At 37.5% G+C, this 14599-nt stretch overlaps 4 protein-coding genes across 7 annotated transcripts; 2 read left to right on the forward strand and 2 right to left on the reverse strand.

Annotated features, from left to right (window-relative positions):
• Positions 1–1276: 1276 nt before the first annotated feature.
• On the reverse strand, positions 1277–1796 carry LOC103338084 (uncharacterized). Its single transcript, XM_008241270.3, has one exon. It carries the CDS (start codon positions 1631–1633, stop codon positions 1424–1426), a length of 210 nt encoding a protein of 69 aa, XP_008239492.1. The 5' UTR covers positions 1634–1796; the 3' UTR covers positions 1277–1423.
• Positions 1797–3574: 1778 nt separating this feature from the next.
• On the reverse strand, positions 3575–4322 carry LOC103338082 (uncharacterized). The gene has a single exon (XM_008241266.3). The coding sequence runs from the start codon at positions 4123–4125 to the stop codon at positions 3820–3822; it is 306 nt and encodes a 101-aa protein (XP_008239488.3). The 5' UTR covers positions 4126–4322; the 3' UTR covers positions 3575–3819.
• LOC103338083 (CBS domain-containing protein CBSCBSPB1-like) lies at positions 3874–10159 on the forward strand. 4 transcript variants are annotated; one of them, XM_008241268.3, is made up of 16 exons: positions 3874–4013; positions 4271–4327; positions 5966–6134; positions 6484–6652; positions 6794–6926; positions 7019–7189; positions 7355–7433; positions 7523–7636; positions 7783–7849; positions 8050–8155; positions 8244–8302; positions 8717–8826; positions 8939–9072; positions 9262–9347; positions 9440–9529; positions 9663–10159. In XM_008241268.3, the coding sequence occupies exons 3-16, from the start codon at positions 5998–6000 to the stop codon at positions 9843–9845; spliced, it is 1638 nt and encodes a 545-aa protein (XP_008239490.2). In that variant the 5' UTR covers positions 3874–4013; positions 4271–4327; positions 5966–5997; the 3' UTR covers positions 9846–10159. The 4 variants fall into 4 exon arrangements, with proteins under 4 accessions (XP_008239490.2, XP_088912005.1, XP_008239489.2 ...); XM_089055879.1 differs by lacking the exon at positions 3874–4013 and adding an exon at positions 4130–4191; XM_008241267.3 differs by lacking the exons at positions 3874–4013; positions 4271–4327 and adding an exon at positions 5327–5736.
• Positions 10160–11290: 1131 nt separating this feature from the next.
• On the forward strand, positions 11291–14305 carry NPC6 (non-specific phospholipase C6). Its single transcript, XM_008241265.2, has 3 exons — positions 11291–12860; positions 13227–13403; positions 13684–14305. Exons 1-3 carry the CDS (start codon positions 11750–11752, stop codon positions 13980–13982), a joined length of 1587 nt encoding a protein of 528 aa, XP_008239487.2. The 5' UTR covers positions 11291–11749; the 3' UTR covers positions 13983–14305.
• Positions 14306–14599: the final 294 nt, after the last annotated feature.

The following is a 14599-nucleotide window of genomic DNA, read 5'->3' on the forward strand; positions in this document are numbered from 1 at the left end:
TTAGACTCCAACTAGACTTGAACCGAAAGTGAAAACATTTGCAAATGCTCGTGAATATCATTCACTTTTCTCTTAAATTACTCATCTAGGATTGGTTACAACACATGATGTGATTTAAGAGAAAAATGGGAACACATTTTCCTTTCTATGTCTCCTGTTCAGCAAACCAGCAATCAAATCTAAAAACTTTATAGTTAATCGAACATGGTGTTACATCTTTAAAAGTATACGCATTTTTATTGATTGGGCTAAGCTCAAAGTTGAAACACGCGTTCGTCAAGATTTGATAACTTTCTTCTAAGTGAGGGGGGGTCGGATATCGTGACCAATGACATGTGGTGTGGGTCTAGATTATCATTACCTAACCCAATTACTCCACTTTCTTTCTCGATGCACTTTCTTAGGCTCTTCATTTTCTATTTCCTTGTATTGTATGGTTCATTAAAAACTCTTTTTCTTTAAAATTGGGCGTAGTTAGTCCAGTTGGACAAGATTGTGTACTCGCTTCTTTACTCAGTTGGACAAGACTGTGTACTCGCTTTTTACTCAAATAGTTAGTCCAGTTGAACAAGACAGTGTACTCACGCTTTACTCGCTTCTTTACTCGGTTGGACAAGACTGTGTACTCGCTTTTTTACTCAAATAGTTAGTCTAGTTGAACAAGACAGTGTACTCGCGCTTTACTCACCTCTTTACTCAATTGGACAAGATTGTGTACTCGCCTTTTCACTCAAATAGTTAGTTCAATTGACAAGACAGTGTACTCGCGCTTTACTCAAATTTGATGTTGGACAAGACAATGTACTCGCCTCTTTACTCAAATTTGATTTTCCTGTTCAAACTATCGCTTGTTTTAATAAAACTTAAGGGTTGCATTTACTTTGTATTATTTATTTTTATGCAAATGGTACTGAGAAAGAGGAAATCAAACCTAACCTCAAGTCTCTTAACCAATTGGGCTTGAGCTACATGGCCTTTCTGGCAAACACCAATAATTTCCAGCCCACAAAAAAGCCCAAACACATGACCTAGATTCATAGAATGTAGGCAATAATTTCCACATCAAAGAGGGAGTTATGCCAAAATATGACGATAGGTGAACTTCATAGCCATCCATTTCATTGAATTGATTGAGGCATCCATTCAATTAGATGTGGGTAATCCTCCCTAGTAAATACTAATTAGGAATCCATTAAAATTCAGGAGCCGCTAAACCATTAAAACTTGCATCAAAATCCCAATACTGCTGCTCCTGCTACGTTTAAACCAAAGGAAATTCCACTACCAAACAAAGCTTCATGATTTAAAGTAAAAGCAATACCAAATTTTGCAATACACAAGGTAATTAAACATGATAAGAAATTAAATGTCAGATGAAAGCAAACTCTAAACTCAACTGAAATACAAAATACAAAATACAAAATCAGCCAGCATAGATGTGAACACCAATAGCAATGAGGAAGATGGTGATGAGGCCAAAGTAGATGATGGCATGAACCATAATAGAAGCGCCACTGGTCTGCATGTTCCCAAACTCCACCACTCTTCCCTTTCCCGGTATCTGAAACAAAAGCCCCGGTGTCAATACCACAAACAGCACCACTGCTATCACCACAGGACCCCAATCTGCCATTTTTCTCTGCCAAACCTAAACTAGATGAAAACCAAGAAGAAGAAAATACTAGATGGGTTTCGAAGAAGAAGAAGATCTGAGCAGGGCAAGTGGGGTTTTGGAAGTTTGAAGAGATTTGAGGTTGGGAGCATAAATGAATGGACAGGTGCCTCGGTATCGTGTGTTTCTCTCGTGACAAGAGGGCGAGCGCGACCGGGCTGAGGCTAATACGTGTCAGGATCTTGTTTATTTGGTTTCAACGGGTGTGATCTTCTTCGATAGGATGATGAGGATGGAAATTTCATATTTGCTTGTCAGTTTTTCGGCTTTTGGGTTTGTTTCGAATTGGGTCTTCAGGCCCAAGCATAAGCCGTGTCGGAATGTCACAAGATAGGCCCAAAAATAATTTAAAAATCAGGTATAGCCGCGCGGCTATATTATTTATAAACAAACAAAAGAGGACCAGCGATGCTATTTTTTAGATAAAACCGAGTACATCCGTGCGGCTATACGATTTTAAAACAATTAGGACACACCAGTGTATGGCCGTGCGGCTATACTATAATTAAAAACCAAGTATAGCCGGTCGGCGGTAAGTTTTTTTAAAAAAAAATCCAGTATAGCCGTTCGGCTATACTATTTATGAAAAAAAGAGTACCGCCAGTGATTAGGAGCCTACGTGTCAAAATACGATCGCTGCGGCTATACTATTTTTATTAAAAATCGTATCGCTGCTCGCTATACTATTTATATATATTAAAAAAAGACCCACCTATCACATAGGCGCCACATGTCAAAAAATAACGCCGCGGCTATACTATTTTTAAAAATTGGGAAGCGTGTATAGCCGCCGGCTATACTATTTTAAAACAAATTAGGAAAAGACTGATGGCAATGAGGAAGATTGTGGCATGAACCACAATAGAAGCGCCACTGGTCTGCATGTTCCCAAACTCCACCACCCTCCCTTTCCGATTCAAACAAAAGCCCTGTCAATACCACAAATAGCACAACAGGACCTCAATCTGCCATTTTTGTCTGCAAAACCTAAACTAGAAGAAAACGAAGAAGAAGATCTGAGAAAGGCAAGAGGGGTTTTGGAAATTTGAAGAAATCTGAGGTTGGGATATCATGTTTTTTCTCGTGATTGAGGGCGAGCGCAATGTCTGAGGCTAATACGTGTCACGATCTTGTTTATTTGGTTTCCACGACTGTGATCTTCTTTGTTTTTCGGGTTTTGGGTTTGTTTCGAATTGGGTATTCAGGCCCAAGCATATGCCATGACGGTTAGGATTACAACATAGGCCCAAAAAAAAAACTCGAATATAGCCGGTCGGCTATACTATTTTTTTGAAACATTACTAAAACCGGGTATAGCCGCACGGCGATACTATTTCGATAAAAATGTAAACCGTATAGCGCACGGCAATACTATTTATATATATATATATATATATATATAAAAAGGACCTCCTCCTAGGCCCTAGGCGCCAAATGTAAAAAGATAACGCCGGGCGGCTATACTATTTAAAAATTAAAACAAATTAGGAAAAACTGAGAGTATAGCCACGCGGCGATACTATAAAAAACAAAGGAGGACCTCTCAATGATTAGGCGCCCATGTGTCAAAATAAATATAGCCAGCCTGCTATACTATTTTTTATAAAAAAATTAAAAAACCTCGTATAACCGGTTGCTATACTATTTATATATATTAAAAAAGGACCCGCCTATGCCTCGGTGCCACGTGTCAAAAGTGTAAAGCCATATGGCTATACTAGTTCCAATAGCTCCTCTCTCATTTTCTGCTTTTAATCCTCTGAATCTCTGTCAAGTACTCTAGCTAGTTCCAATAGAGAGGTATTTTTAATTTTTTTAAAAATTTGTACTTATTAATTTGTTATATTTATTCATAAAAAGTACCAATCTAGTCAGAAATTTATCAACAAAAATACAATAAGAAAAATGTAAAATAATTTTTCAGTAATCATATGATGTTAATTAATACAAGAACAATTAGAACCCACTTCATGGGGTCACTCAAAAAAAAAAAACAAAACAAAACAAAACCCATTTCATGTGGTATGGATGAGGGACCAATACGGAAAAAAAAAAACCAATAAATATATAACAAGAAAACAATTGAAGAAGAAAAATACACAGAAAATTACAAAAATCTTATCCAAACTGCAAGGTGCTAAGTTTGATCAGCCAGTGTGGATGTGGATGCCAAAAGCCAATATGAGGATGGTGAAAATGCCAAAGAAAATGAGTGTGTGGACAAGAATGGCCTTGCCATTTGTGGTGAAGCTCCCAAACTCAACATGGCGGGTGTTTCCTGGTATTTGAAACAGAAGACCAGGAGACAGCAGTATGAACAACATCAACCCAAGTAGAACGGGTGCCCAGTCCACCATTTTCTTCTCTGCTTTCTCTCTATAATTGATATATTTTTGTAATTCATCAATGAACAATCCAACCCACAAGGCGCAAAACAGTTTTATACAACACATTTGAAAGAAAAAAGTGGATTCTTAGGAACTATTTTAGCTCAAAGAATGCTTGCTTTAAAGTGTTGTGTAAGCCTTTAACTCTCTTTTCTTCTGGCCCCAATATTTTTTATTAATTTTTTTTTTTCATGGTGTGATTTGATTTCAGGTCCAACACGAAAGGTTGCATCATATAGTGTAGCATCCAAACTCCAAAGCCTCCAAGGTAACTGCGCATCTGCTGTTTCCTTTATATATTTCAGTGTTGCATAACAAATTCAATACTGCTACTTCTGGAGGGGAACTTGTAGATTCTAAAGCACATTAGGGCAAAATTCTCACGCAATATGCCTATTTTTCCTTTATCTAAAGAAATGCATCCATTGATGCCTTACATAAACCTTACTACTAGAATTTAGCATCTTGATCATCATATCATTTTATGCTGGGAAATCCGAAGTATTTAAGCGCAAAGTTTACCTTTTCTATACCTTGAAAAGTCCTTTTTAAATTAATGGAAATGAAGGGATTCGAACTTGAAAATTTGAGAAGTATGAACTAAAAGCTATAAACGATATAAAAAGTTACACTATGGCTCAGTTAGTTGAGGTATTTCACCTCCACCCATGTGGGTAGAGTTCGAAACCCCAACTCACCCAATGAATATTTATGTGTAAATTCCCGTCACCCAATCGCTTGTGCTAAAAAAAACCTTACACTATTTGAGACATTCTATTAAAAAATTAGTAAAAACGTCATATTAATGTTAGAGTTATTTGCTACAATGAGTTGTCTTATAAGAGGAATCCAACTGTTCTAAAATAGAAAAATATATATTTTTGTATTGTAAGGAATATGACAGATAACATAATAAAAATTATTATTTTTAAAACATAAATAAAATTTACACTACAAATTAAGTAAGCTAGTTACTAAAATCTGGAATTTATGTGATTAGATTAAGATAAATAGTTGCATTATGACCATTCGGGAGTTGACTATGTTAGTATATGATTTGAACTTTGAAGCGTGACAACATTGTAAGCCAAACATAGATATATATATTGGCATTTTCATCTCTCCTAATTTCATATGAAATGACCAGACTGCACCCATACTAGAGATGCCAGAGAGATAAGATAAGGCCAAAACCGTAAGTTTACAATTTATTTCTGACCTTAATTAGAATCTTACAGCATAAAATATTTGGGAGGCCTCAAAAAAGCGCCAGTAAATTTGGAGGTAATTTGAAAACTTCTGTTAGAAAAACGTTGACGTGCACGGTTTTGATTGGCCCACTATCTCATTGTCCCATTTTTTAGGGTATTTCTCTCTCTGAGTCTCATTCACTCTCGCCGGTCGGTGTATTTCCCCGGAAAATTCCGATTTTCTGATCAGATTCCCGACCGCGAGTGTTTCATTTTGCCAAAGATTTTTCAAACCCTTCAATCTTGACCGCCTCCAATCCCAATCCAATCCAATCCAATCCAATCCAATTTCTTGTAGCTCCATTTCCCGGGCCATGGCCAATGGCTAAGCTGTGATTTCTTGTCGAGGTTTTCTGATTTCCGATTCTGAAGGCGTCTTTCTTTTCTGTTTATTGAGGAGAAAAATAAGGGCTGCATAAGAAATCCGGTGAGTTTCTGTCTCCGTTTGGTTTCCGAGAAAAATAATACGTTGAATGCGATATTTTCCTTATTTCTTTATTTCGAAAGCTCGTAAACGATGAGCCTCAGAATCAATTGTGCAGGAACTTCTATTTTGGGCAGGCCTTCAATTTGGAAATGAAATTCGTCAAATATTTTCATATTTTGAACAATAATTATTTAGATTTTATAATGCGATTAGTGATTTTTTGCTGCAGGATAATAAATTGGTGTTTGATTAAAGGCGACGATGGCTAGTCAGGGCGGTTCTTCTAGAAGAAGTCTGTCATTGACGAACACATCGTTGCAGGATAAGAAGAAATCCTCTGACGGTATTAACGGAGGCCCTGAATCAGCCCGTAAATCTTTTTCGGCTTCTCGTTCCGTGTGCGTATTCAAATTTTTTCAGATAAATTTTTCATTGAAATGAATGTTTTCTGTAAATAATTGAGCTTTTGTTGAATTGAATTGCGTGAAGAAGAAACCCACCCATGATTGTGTTTTTGACTGATTTTGTGATAATTTTCATTTTCGTTGTGTTATGACTGCGTTTGTGTTATTGTAAAGCAGTGAAACAGTAAAATATGTAGTGGTTGTAGGACATAGAAGTTGGGTATTGAGAATGAATCAGTTTTTGTTGGAAAAGGTGCTTTGTTGGAAATAGGCTTGCTCAATTTAAAGTTTGTGCATTGGAATCTTAGTAACAAAAATCTCTTCTCTGCTTGCATTGGGGCAGGGGGCTAACTGGAGAGCGTACGGTAAAACGCCTGAGGCTATCAAAGGCTCTGACAGTACCTGAAAATACCAGTATTCAAGAAGCGTGTCGTCGAATGGCTGCTCGTAGAGTTGATGCTTTGTTGTTAACTGACTCTAATGCATTGCTCTGTGGAATACTTACGGACAAGGTATGACTTTGAATTCAGTGTGAAATTTACCAAGAAAATGCCGTTCACAGAAAAACTTCAAAAAGCACTTGTTTGGTATGTTTTGATGGATTTTGTTGGCGTACTGTTTTCTGATGTATCTATTTGTTTCTGTGGTTGCAGGATATAGCAACAAGAGTAATTTCTCGTGAGCTTAATCTTGAGGATACGCTTGTTTCTAAAGTTATGACAAGGAACCCGATATTTGTTCTTTCTGACACTCTCGCTGTTGAAGCCCTTCAAAAAATGGTGCAAGGTTAGTAATAAATTAGAGGCAAATTTGCTTCTTGACATACTCTCTGTTAGTGGCTTGCTCTTGCTATATGTTGCTGATTTCTGCATTTACAGGAAAATTCAGACATTTGCCTGTTGTTGAGAATGGAGAGGTCATTGCTTTACTTGATATAGCAAAGTGCTTATATGATGCTATTGCTCGAATGGAAAGGGCAGCTGAAAAGGGAAAGGCTATTGCTGCTGCTGTGGAAGGTGTTGAAAAACATTGGGGCACATCTACTTCTGGTTAGTAGACATTTATTCTTTTCTTTTCTATTTTTTATTTTATCACATTCTTTAATATTTTTGCAGCTTTTAGGAATAACTTCCTTCTGTAGATTTATGTAATGGAGAGTAGTCAGTTTCCTCATAAACCAAAGATTAACTTTATGTTTTTTATTTGAGATTCAGGTTCCAATACATTCGTTGAGACACTTCGGGAGCAGTTGTTTAGGCCATCCTTGTCCACAATTATTCCGGAAAGTTCAAAGTAGGTAATATTTTTAGGTCTGTTATTTTATGTGGCCAGATGTTGAAGATATTACAAGTTTTCATTTAACAGATGGATATGTCTTTCAGGGTTTTAACAGTTTCGCCAACAGATACTGTTTTGATGACAACAAAGAAGATGCAGGAGATGCGAGTAAGCTCTGCTGTTGTGACAGTTGATAACAAGCCACGAGGAATTCTTACGTGAGTTTCTTGTGTTCTGTTTCTTTAATTAAAAAAAATTACAGTTTACCTTTTTTCTCAATAATGTTATCCTTTCTTGTCACTATTATCACTGTATCGTTTTATAGATAAAATGAATTGTGATTTGTGCTTTTGATTCTTGTCAGTTCAAAAGATATCTTGATGCGGGTAATAGCACAAAATCTTTCTCCGAAGGCCACTCTTGTAGAGAAGGTACATGTCTCTATCCGTTTGGAAATTTTGGTCTTTGGACCATCCTGAGGAAAACTGTAAATCAATCCCTCTGTCCTTGTCTTATCTGGCCAGAAGTTGTAATATCTGCTGATTCCAAGGAACACTTCATTTTATGCTTATGTAAGTGAAGGAATATAAATTATTCACATATCTCAGCTTTCTTTTGAATTGATTAATAGGTCATGACTCAAAATCCAGAATGTGCCACAGTTGATACACCAATTGTTGATGCGCTGCATACAATGCATGACGGAAAATTTTTGCACCTTCCCGTAGTAGACAGAGGTAAAATTATGATATAGTATAAGTTTTTTTGTTTTTTTAAGTAACAGAAGATTTTTAGTTTCTGATGATTATGGATGACCATATACAGATGGAACTGTGGTTGCTGTTGTTGATGTAATTCATATCACTCATGCTGCTGTAGCTACTGTAAGTCATGTCTTTACCTACTGTTAATTATTGTGATTTACGTCAATCTTGCATTAATCTTTCTAGGATAAGAGGAATATATCCACTTTTTCATGCTTTCAGCATTACTTGATGAACCAATCTGTAGTTCTTACATATATGCATGGAATAATGGTTTAAAATTATTTATGTGTCACGAAACATCATTCTCATTTTGCTGTCCTTGCTTGACTTGTTTACTAATGACTTGATTTTCACAATTCTGAACTATCCTAGTGGGGAAAACTTAGGCTTCACTTTCTTTGGCTGTTTTAGATCCTTGGCATCTAGAACAAACATATCATCTCTGCAGTTCTCTTTTCTTTGGCTGTTTAATACTTTTCCCCCCCCTGGGGCAAAGAAGAAATTGTAAACATAATTTTCTTTGCTAACCAGGTCGGAAATACTGCTGGAGTCAGCAATGAGGCCGCAAGCTCTTTGATGCAAAAGTTTTGGGATTCTGCCATGGCCTTGGGTCCACATGAGGAAGATGAGGATTCTCGAAGGTTATATATTTATCTGTTTATATTCATATGTTATTGAAATTAGCATGAAGGTTCAATTTATTTTATTTTACTTATGCTTATATGTATTTATGCATCTTTATTGTCATCTCAGTGAAGGGTCATTGAAGTTGGCTTCTGACGGAGCAGAGACAGGGAGATCTCTTCCCTTTCCATCGGCAAATTTTCCTAATACATTTGCTTTCAAACTTCAAGATAAGAGGGGTCGAATGCATAGATTTTCTTGCAGTATGCTCCTTGTTCCAGTAACCTATCAAATTACTGTGTGTGTATTGAAACAAACAACGTTTTTTAGGCTTTTAATTCAGATTTCCTGGTTGAGCCACCTAATCTAGGATATATTTCACATTCAACAAGAACAATTTGGCCTAACATTAGCTCTTGACTGGGGTTTCTCTGTTATGGCTTTCTCTTCAGATATTCAGAGTTTGACAGAACTTATAACCTCCATTGTTCAGAGAATGGGAGATGACATTGACCGCAACAACCTTCCTCAAATTTTGGTATTTCTAAGATAGCAATTTACATGTTTTTTGAGTCTGACTCTAGAGTTCTATCTTCCTAATCTTCTTTTAATTGGTGGAAAATTGTGTAGTATGAAGACGAAGACCGTGATAAAGTTATATTGGCATCAGATAATGATCTTGTAGCGGCTGTGGAACATGCAAAGCAAGTTGGTTGGAAGGTATGATTATCTGTCTGGTGTTGCTTGGTGCTTAGAGAAGAGAAAATATAGTGAAGTATGCAACTGAATTAGGTCTTAGTTTCTGTTATCGATTTTCCTGTGAAGTCTGACGTAGAAGTGATCAACTCTGCAGGGTTTGAGACTGCATTTGGATTATTCAGGAACACGCGGTCGCCGAAGGGGTTCAGCTGGAGGAAGTATGGATTATGCTTATGCAGATTCTGCATGGTCATCAGCATACAGTACCGTTGCAGCTGGGGCTGCTCTTGTTGCCGGATTAGGCGTTTTAGCGTACTTGAAGAGATCTGGCAACTGATACTATTTCTGTTTGAAGAAGCCTAGAGCGATTTTCCAAGAGCTCAATGGAATTGGCTGGGAGGGCATAACTTGTGCTTCATACGTCCTTTTATAGAAACTATACCACATACACAAGTGAAATTCAATTCTTCGTTTTCTAATTATTGCTGAATTACATGCTTGATTGTCTCTGATGCGTACTCACGCAACTTCATGAACTTGTGTAAAAATTAAACGCTGCCACCTGAAATGTACAAGTTCTTGAATTCGGAGGATTTGGATTGATTTTGTCGTATCGAACAAGTGGTATGTTATGTTGTTAGAGTGTCAAAACATTGACGGTGTGTTCATACAGATCCCATTTGATCTATAATCGTGATTGACATTGTGATAACATAATATTTCGTAGTGCTTTTAAGTTCTGAATGTTTTTCAACACAAAATTGAAAACTCAACTTGTTCTACGTAAATTTTGTATTTCGAAGTGGGACATGAACTGAAAATAAGTTACACAGCCAATGCCATTCTTCTTTTTTTATGTCTTATCTTCCATCACAGTAGCGGGACTCTGAGAGAACCGAAAAAAAAGTAGTGGGACTGTGAGAGAAGCAAAAGTGGCTTAGTGGATGATAACCACAAAAGGTCCACAAATAACAGACACATGGTGTCAATCTGGGGCGTCCGTCTTGGCGGTTGCATTCTTTATTTTCTTGGTCGGCTCTTGGGCCCACCTGGCCCAAAATCCTCTAATTTTTGTTACTTTTTTTTTTTTAATGGTGGAAAATTTTGACTTTATATATGCTCCTTTTTGTTTGGTTATTTCTCTTTATGTGGACCCCCTTAAAACATGGCCATCGTTCTAACGATCGATCCCCATGAATTTGGCAAATTTTTATAAGGATAGCTTGAAGTCACACATTCACATGGCAATGTACATATTATATGATATTGCCTGCACTCTCCAAAGTGAGAAAAGAGAAAGAGAATAAAAAGAGCCCTATAGTATTTGACATCAAATCTCACATCATCTTTATATTGCAAGATATGTGGCATGATTCGCATGCATAGCATTATCAGAATAATTTAGCCTATTTTTGGCATTGGCATCACCAACTTTTGTATAGTGGAATTGGCATAATCTCCCTCGCCCACGGACTGTTCCCCCAAATTCTTCAAAACTGCTATTTTTCAGTGGCATTTGTAAATTTAATTTTCGGACGGATCGGATCGGAATATGAAATTTTGTAACTTACGTCGATTTTGATATTTAGTGACATAATTTAATTTGCTTGCTGTTGACAGTTAAAGTTATATCAAATTAATTGATAGCAAAAAATGATCAAATTAAGAAACCCCCAATGAAAAACCAGAAGAAGAAGAAAGGCCACAGGATATTCTCAACTATTTCAGTCAAACCCTTTGACATTCTTTGCTTCTTATTCTGCTATTCATACTAGCTGTTATACATACAATGAGTGGGTGGTTCCTTGCCATCATGCAATCACTTCTGCAAGGTTAACAGAATTTGCGAAAGAGATGGATTTTAGAAAACCATCTTTCCATGTTTAACACAAATTCTATATAAACAGAGAGTAATTATCACATCCACCTTTCCTTTTGTTGCCTTTTGCTTTTTTCTTTTCTTTCCAAAAGAAACAAAGCATCACCCAGGGCCTATTGCACCAGTACAAAACCAGAAGCTTCTTCTCATCTGTTCTTGCTCTTGTACTCTGTACCCAAAAATCCATTGCCCTTGTATCTCTATCTCACTCTCTCTTTAAATAAAAATATCTAGCAGAGATGGAGTAATTATTTATTCAGATTCTCTTCCACATACTCATTGTTTCCTTCATTAGCCAGACAGACCCATTTAGCTAAGGAACCTCTCTCTCTCTCTCTCTCTCTCTGTTAGCAAACAAAGACATGGGAGGTTCAAAGACCAGACCTTTACTATGGCCACCTTCATTTTCCTCCGTTTTCTTGCTGTTTCTCACTCTGTCATGGACTTCCCAACCAACCCATTTGTGTTTAGCCCAGCAGCAGCAGCAACCCATCAAAACCATTGTGGTTTTGGTCATGGAAAACAGGTCCTTTGATCATATGCTTGGGTGGATGAAGAAAGCCATTAATCCAGCAATCAATGGTGTCACAGGCAAGGAATGCAACCCTGTTTCAACCAAAAATGCAGACCCAAAATCCATTTGCTTCTCAGACGATGCTGAGTTTGTGGATCCGGATCCGGGTCACTCATTTGAAGCAGTGGAGCAACAGGTATTTGGGTCTAGTTCCCTTCCTTCAATGACTGGTTTTGTAGAGCAAGCATTATCAATGTCCCCAAATCTCTCTGAGACAGTCATGAAAGGCTTTAGGCCTGAATCTGTGCCTGTTTATGCGGCTTTAGTGCGTGAATTTGCTGTATTTGATAGGTGGTTTTCTTCAATTCCTGGCCCAACACAACCCAATAGGCTTTTTGTGTATTCTGCAACTTCTCATGGCTCAACAAGCCATGTTAAGAAGCAATTGGCTTCAGGGTATCCACAAAAAACCATATTTGATTCGGTTCACGAGAATGACATGAACTTTGGTGTTTACTTTCAAAACATACCCACCACTATGTTCTATAGAAATATGAGGAAACTGAAGTACATTTCTAAGTTTCATCAGTATGATTTGAAGTTTAAGAAAGATGCCAGGAAGGGGAAGCTCCCAAGTTTAACTGTGATTGAGCCGGCCTATTTTGATCTAACGGGAATGCCTGCAAATGATGATCACCCTTCTCATGATGTTGCCAATGGGCAAAAACTAATTAAGGAGGTCTATGAGACACTGAGAGCAAGTCCTCAGTGGAATGAGACCCTTTTGGTCATCACCTATGATGAACATGGTGGATTTTTTGATCATGTCAAGACTCCTTATGTTAATGTTCCTAACCCAGATGGGAACAGTGGCCCTGCTCCATATTTCTTCAAGTTTGATCGGCTTGGGGTTCGTGTACCGACAATTATGGTCTCTCCATGGATTAAGAAAGGGACTGGTAAGCTCAAATTCTCATTATTTGGCCTGCCTTATCTGTAATTTTAGATGTTAGCCTTCAATAATTGATGTGATATTGGTCCACTTACCTGTTCTACCGGATCTGTCTGGTATCTTTTGATTTCTTTCTGTCTCTGAGTGTCCAAATTAAATTGGATTAGTTGGTTGAATTCCTTGATTCAAAATGTTGTGCATATTGTGTCTGTGGATCAAGTAGAAGTAGAATTTGGTGGGTGGGTTATTGTATTGGGGTCAACCCATATTGCCACATCTGCATATTGTTGAGCATCTGAAATGCGTAAAGTATAATCAATCAAGGGTTTCTGTTTCACTTCTTTATTGCACTGATGTTTACTTGGTTTTGCAGTAATGAGTGGTCCGCAAGGACCTACACCAAACTCTGAGTTTGAGCATTCTTCAATCCCTGCCACCATAAAGAAGATGTTCAACCTCTCCTCTAACTTCTTAACTCACAGAGATGCATGGGCCGGCACATTTGAGCATGTTGTTGGGCAATTGACTTCTCCCAGGACTGACTGCCCAGGTATCTATCTATCTATCTATCTATCTAGAATCTGAATTAATCAAATTTATGCAGTGTTCGTGACAAAAATTATTTAGAGATCCATTAGAAAGTAACAGGGTTAGAAGAGAATTGATTAGAAACATGAAAAGTTGATCCCTTTAAGTAGAACAAAAGAAAAAACAAAGAAAAATGAAGATACATTTGTCACTGTGGAGCCCCATGCATCATCTTTATTTTCCAACTTATTGAGGTTGTCAATGGAAGAAAGCTGAACCTGTCTCCTACTGAATTCTTGTAGAGACCTTGCCAGATGTGGTGCCTTTGAGGAGCACAGAGGCGAAAGAAGATGCTGGTTTATCCGAGTTTCAGGGCGAGGTAGTCCAATTAGCCGGTGTACTTAATGGTGACCACTTCTTGAGCAGCTTCCCTGATGAAATGAGCAAGAAGATGAGTGTGAAGCAAGCTCACGGGTACGTAAAAGGTGCTGTTTCAAGGTTCATTAGAGCAAGCAAAGAGGCCATCAAATTGGGAGCAGACCAGTCAGCAATTGTAGATATGAGATCCTCCCTCACAACAAGGTCCTCGATTAAAAATTAATTCATCCTCCTTGGGTCACTCTTCTATACATACATCAGTGTTTGTGCTCATGTCCCATATAAAACGTTAGGAGATTGTTATAATGATTGTGTTCGATTGCTTGTTCTTCTATGCATCTCTATGAACCGTTGTCTATATTTTTCTACCACATCACTTGAAACAAGTGTCTTCTTTCTGAATAGAAAATTAAGAGGTAGTCATGGGCTCAAACCTCTTTGGGCACCCTTCACGTTCGCTTGTGTAATTGTAAAATATGTAGTTGCGTTACCCTTTGAACATTTTACTTTCAGAAGAATCAAGGCAGTCAACAAGTTCAAATTTAATGCTCTTGGCATTGCTTTCAGGGATCCTGCTTTGACCAAAGTGAGGAGCGGAGTCTTCACCTCATTTGGGTTTTGTTTTTTGGGTGTATTTAGCATTAAATCAAACAAAAAACAAACTTCACGAGTTAGAAACTCAGCCTAAAGCAGAAACCCACAAATGAAGAAAAAAGATGCTCCAAGGTTATATGGTAAATGTTACAACTTGAATGAATTCCAAATTCTTGATGAAGAAATGAAGTAAACTACTTACACCCAAGTATAAGCCATGTTACATGAATAACAGGTTCAGAAAAG

This window comes from Prunus mume, linkage group LG7, assembly GCF_029339155.1.
Source record: "Prunus mume cultivar Tortuosa linkage group LG7, ASM2933915v1, whole genome shotgun sequence".
Classification (NCBI taxonomy): domain Eukaryota; kingdom Viridiplantae; phylum Streptophyta; class Magnoliopsida; order Rosales; family Rosaceae; genus Prunus; species Prunus mume.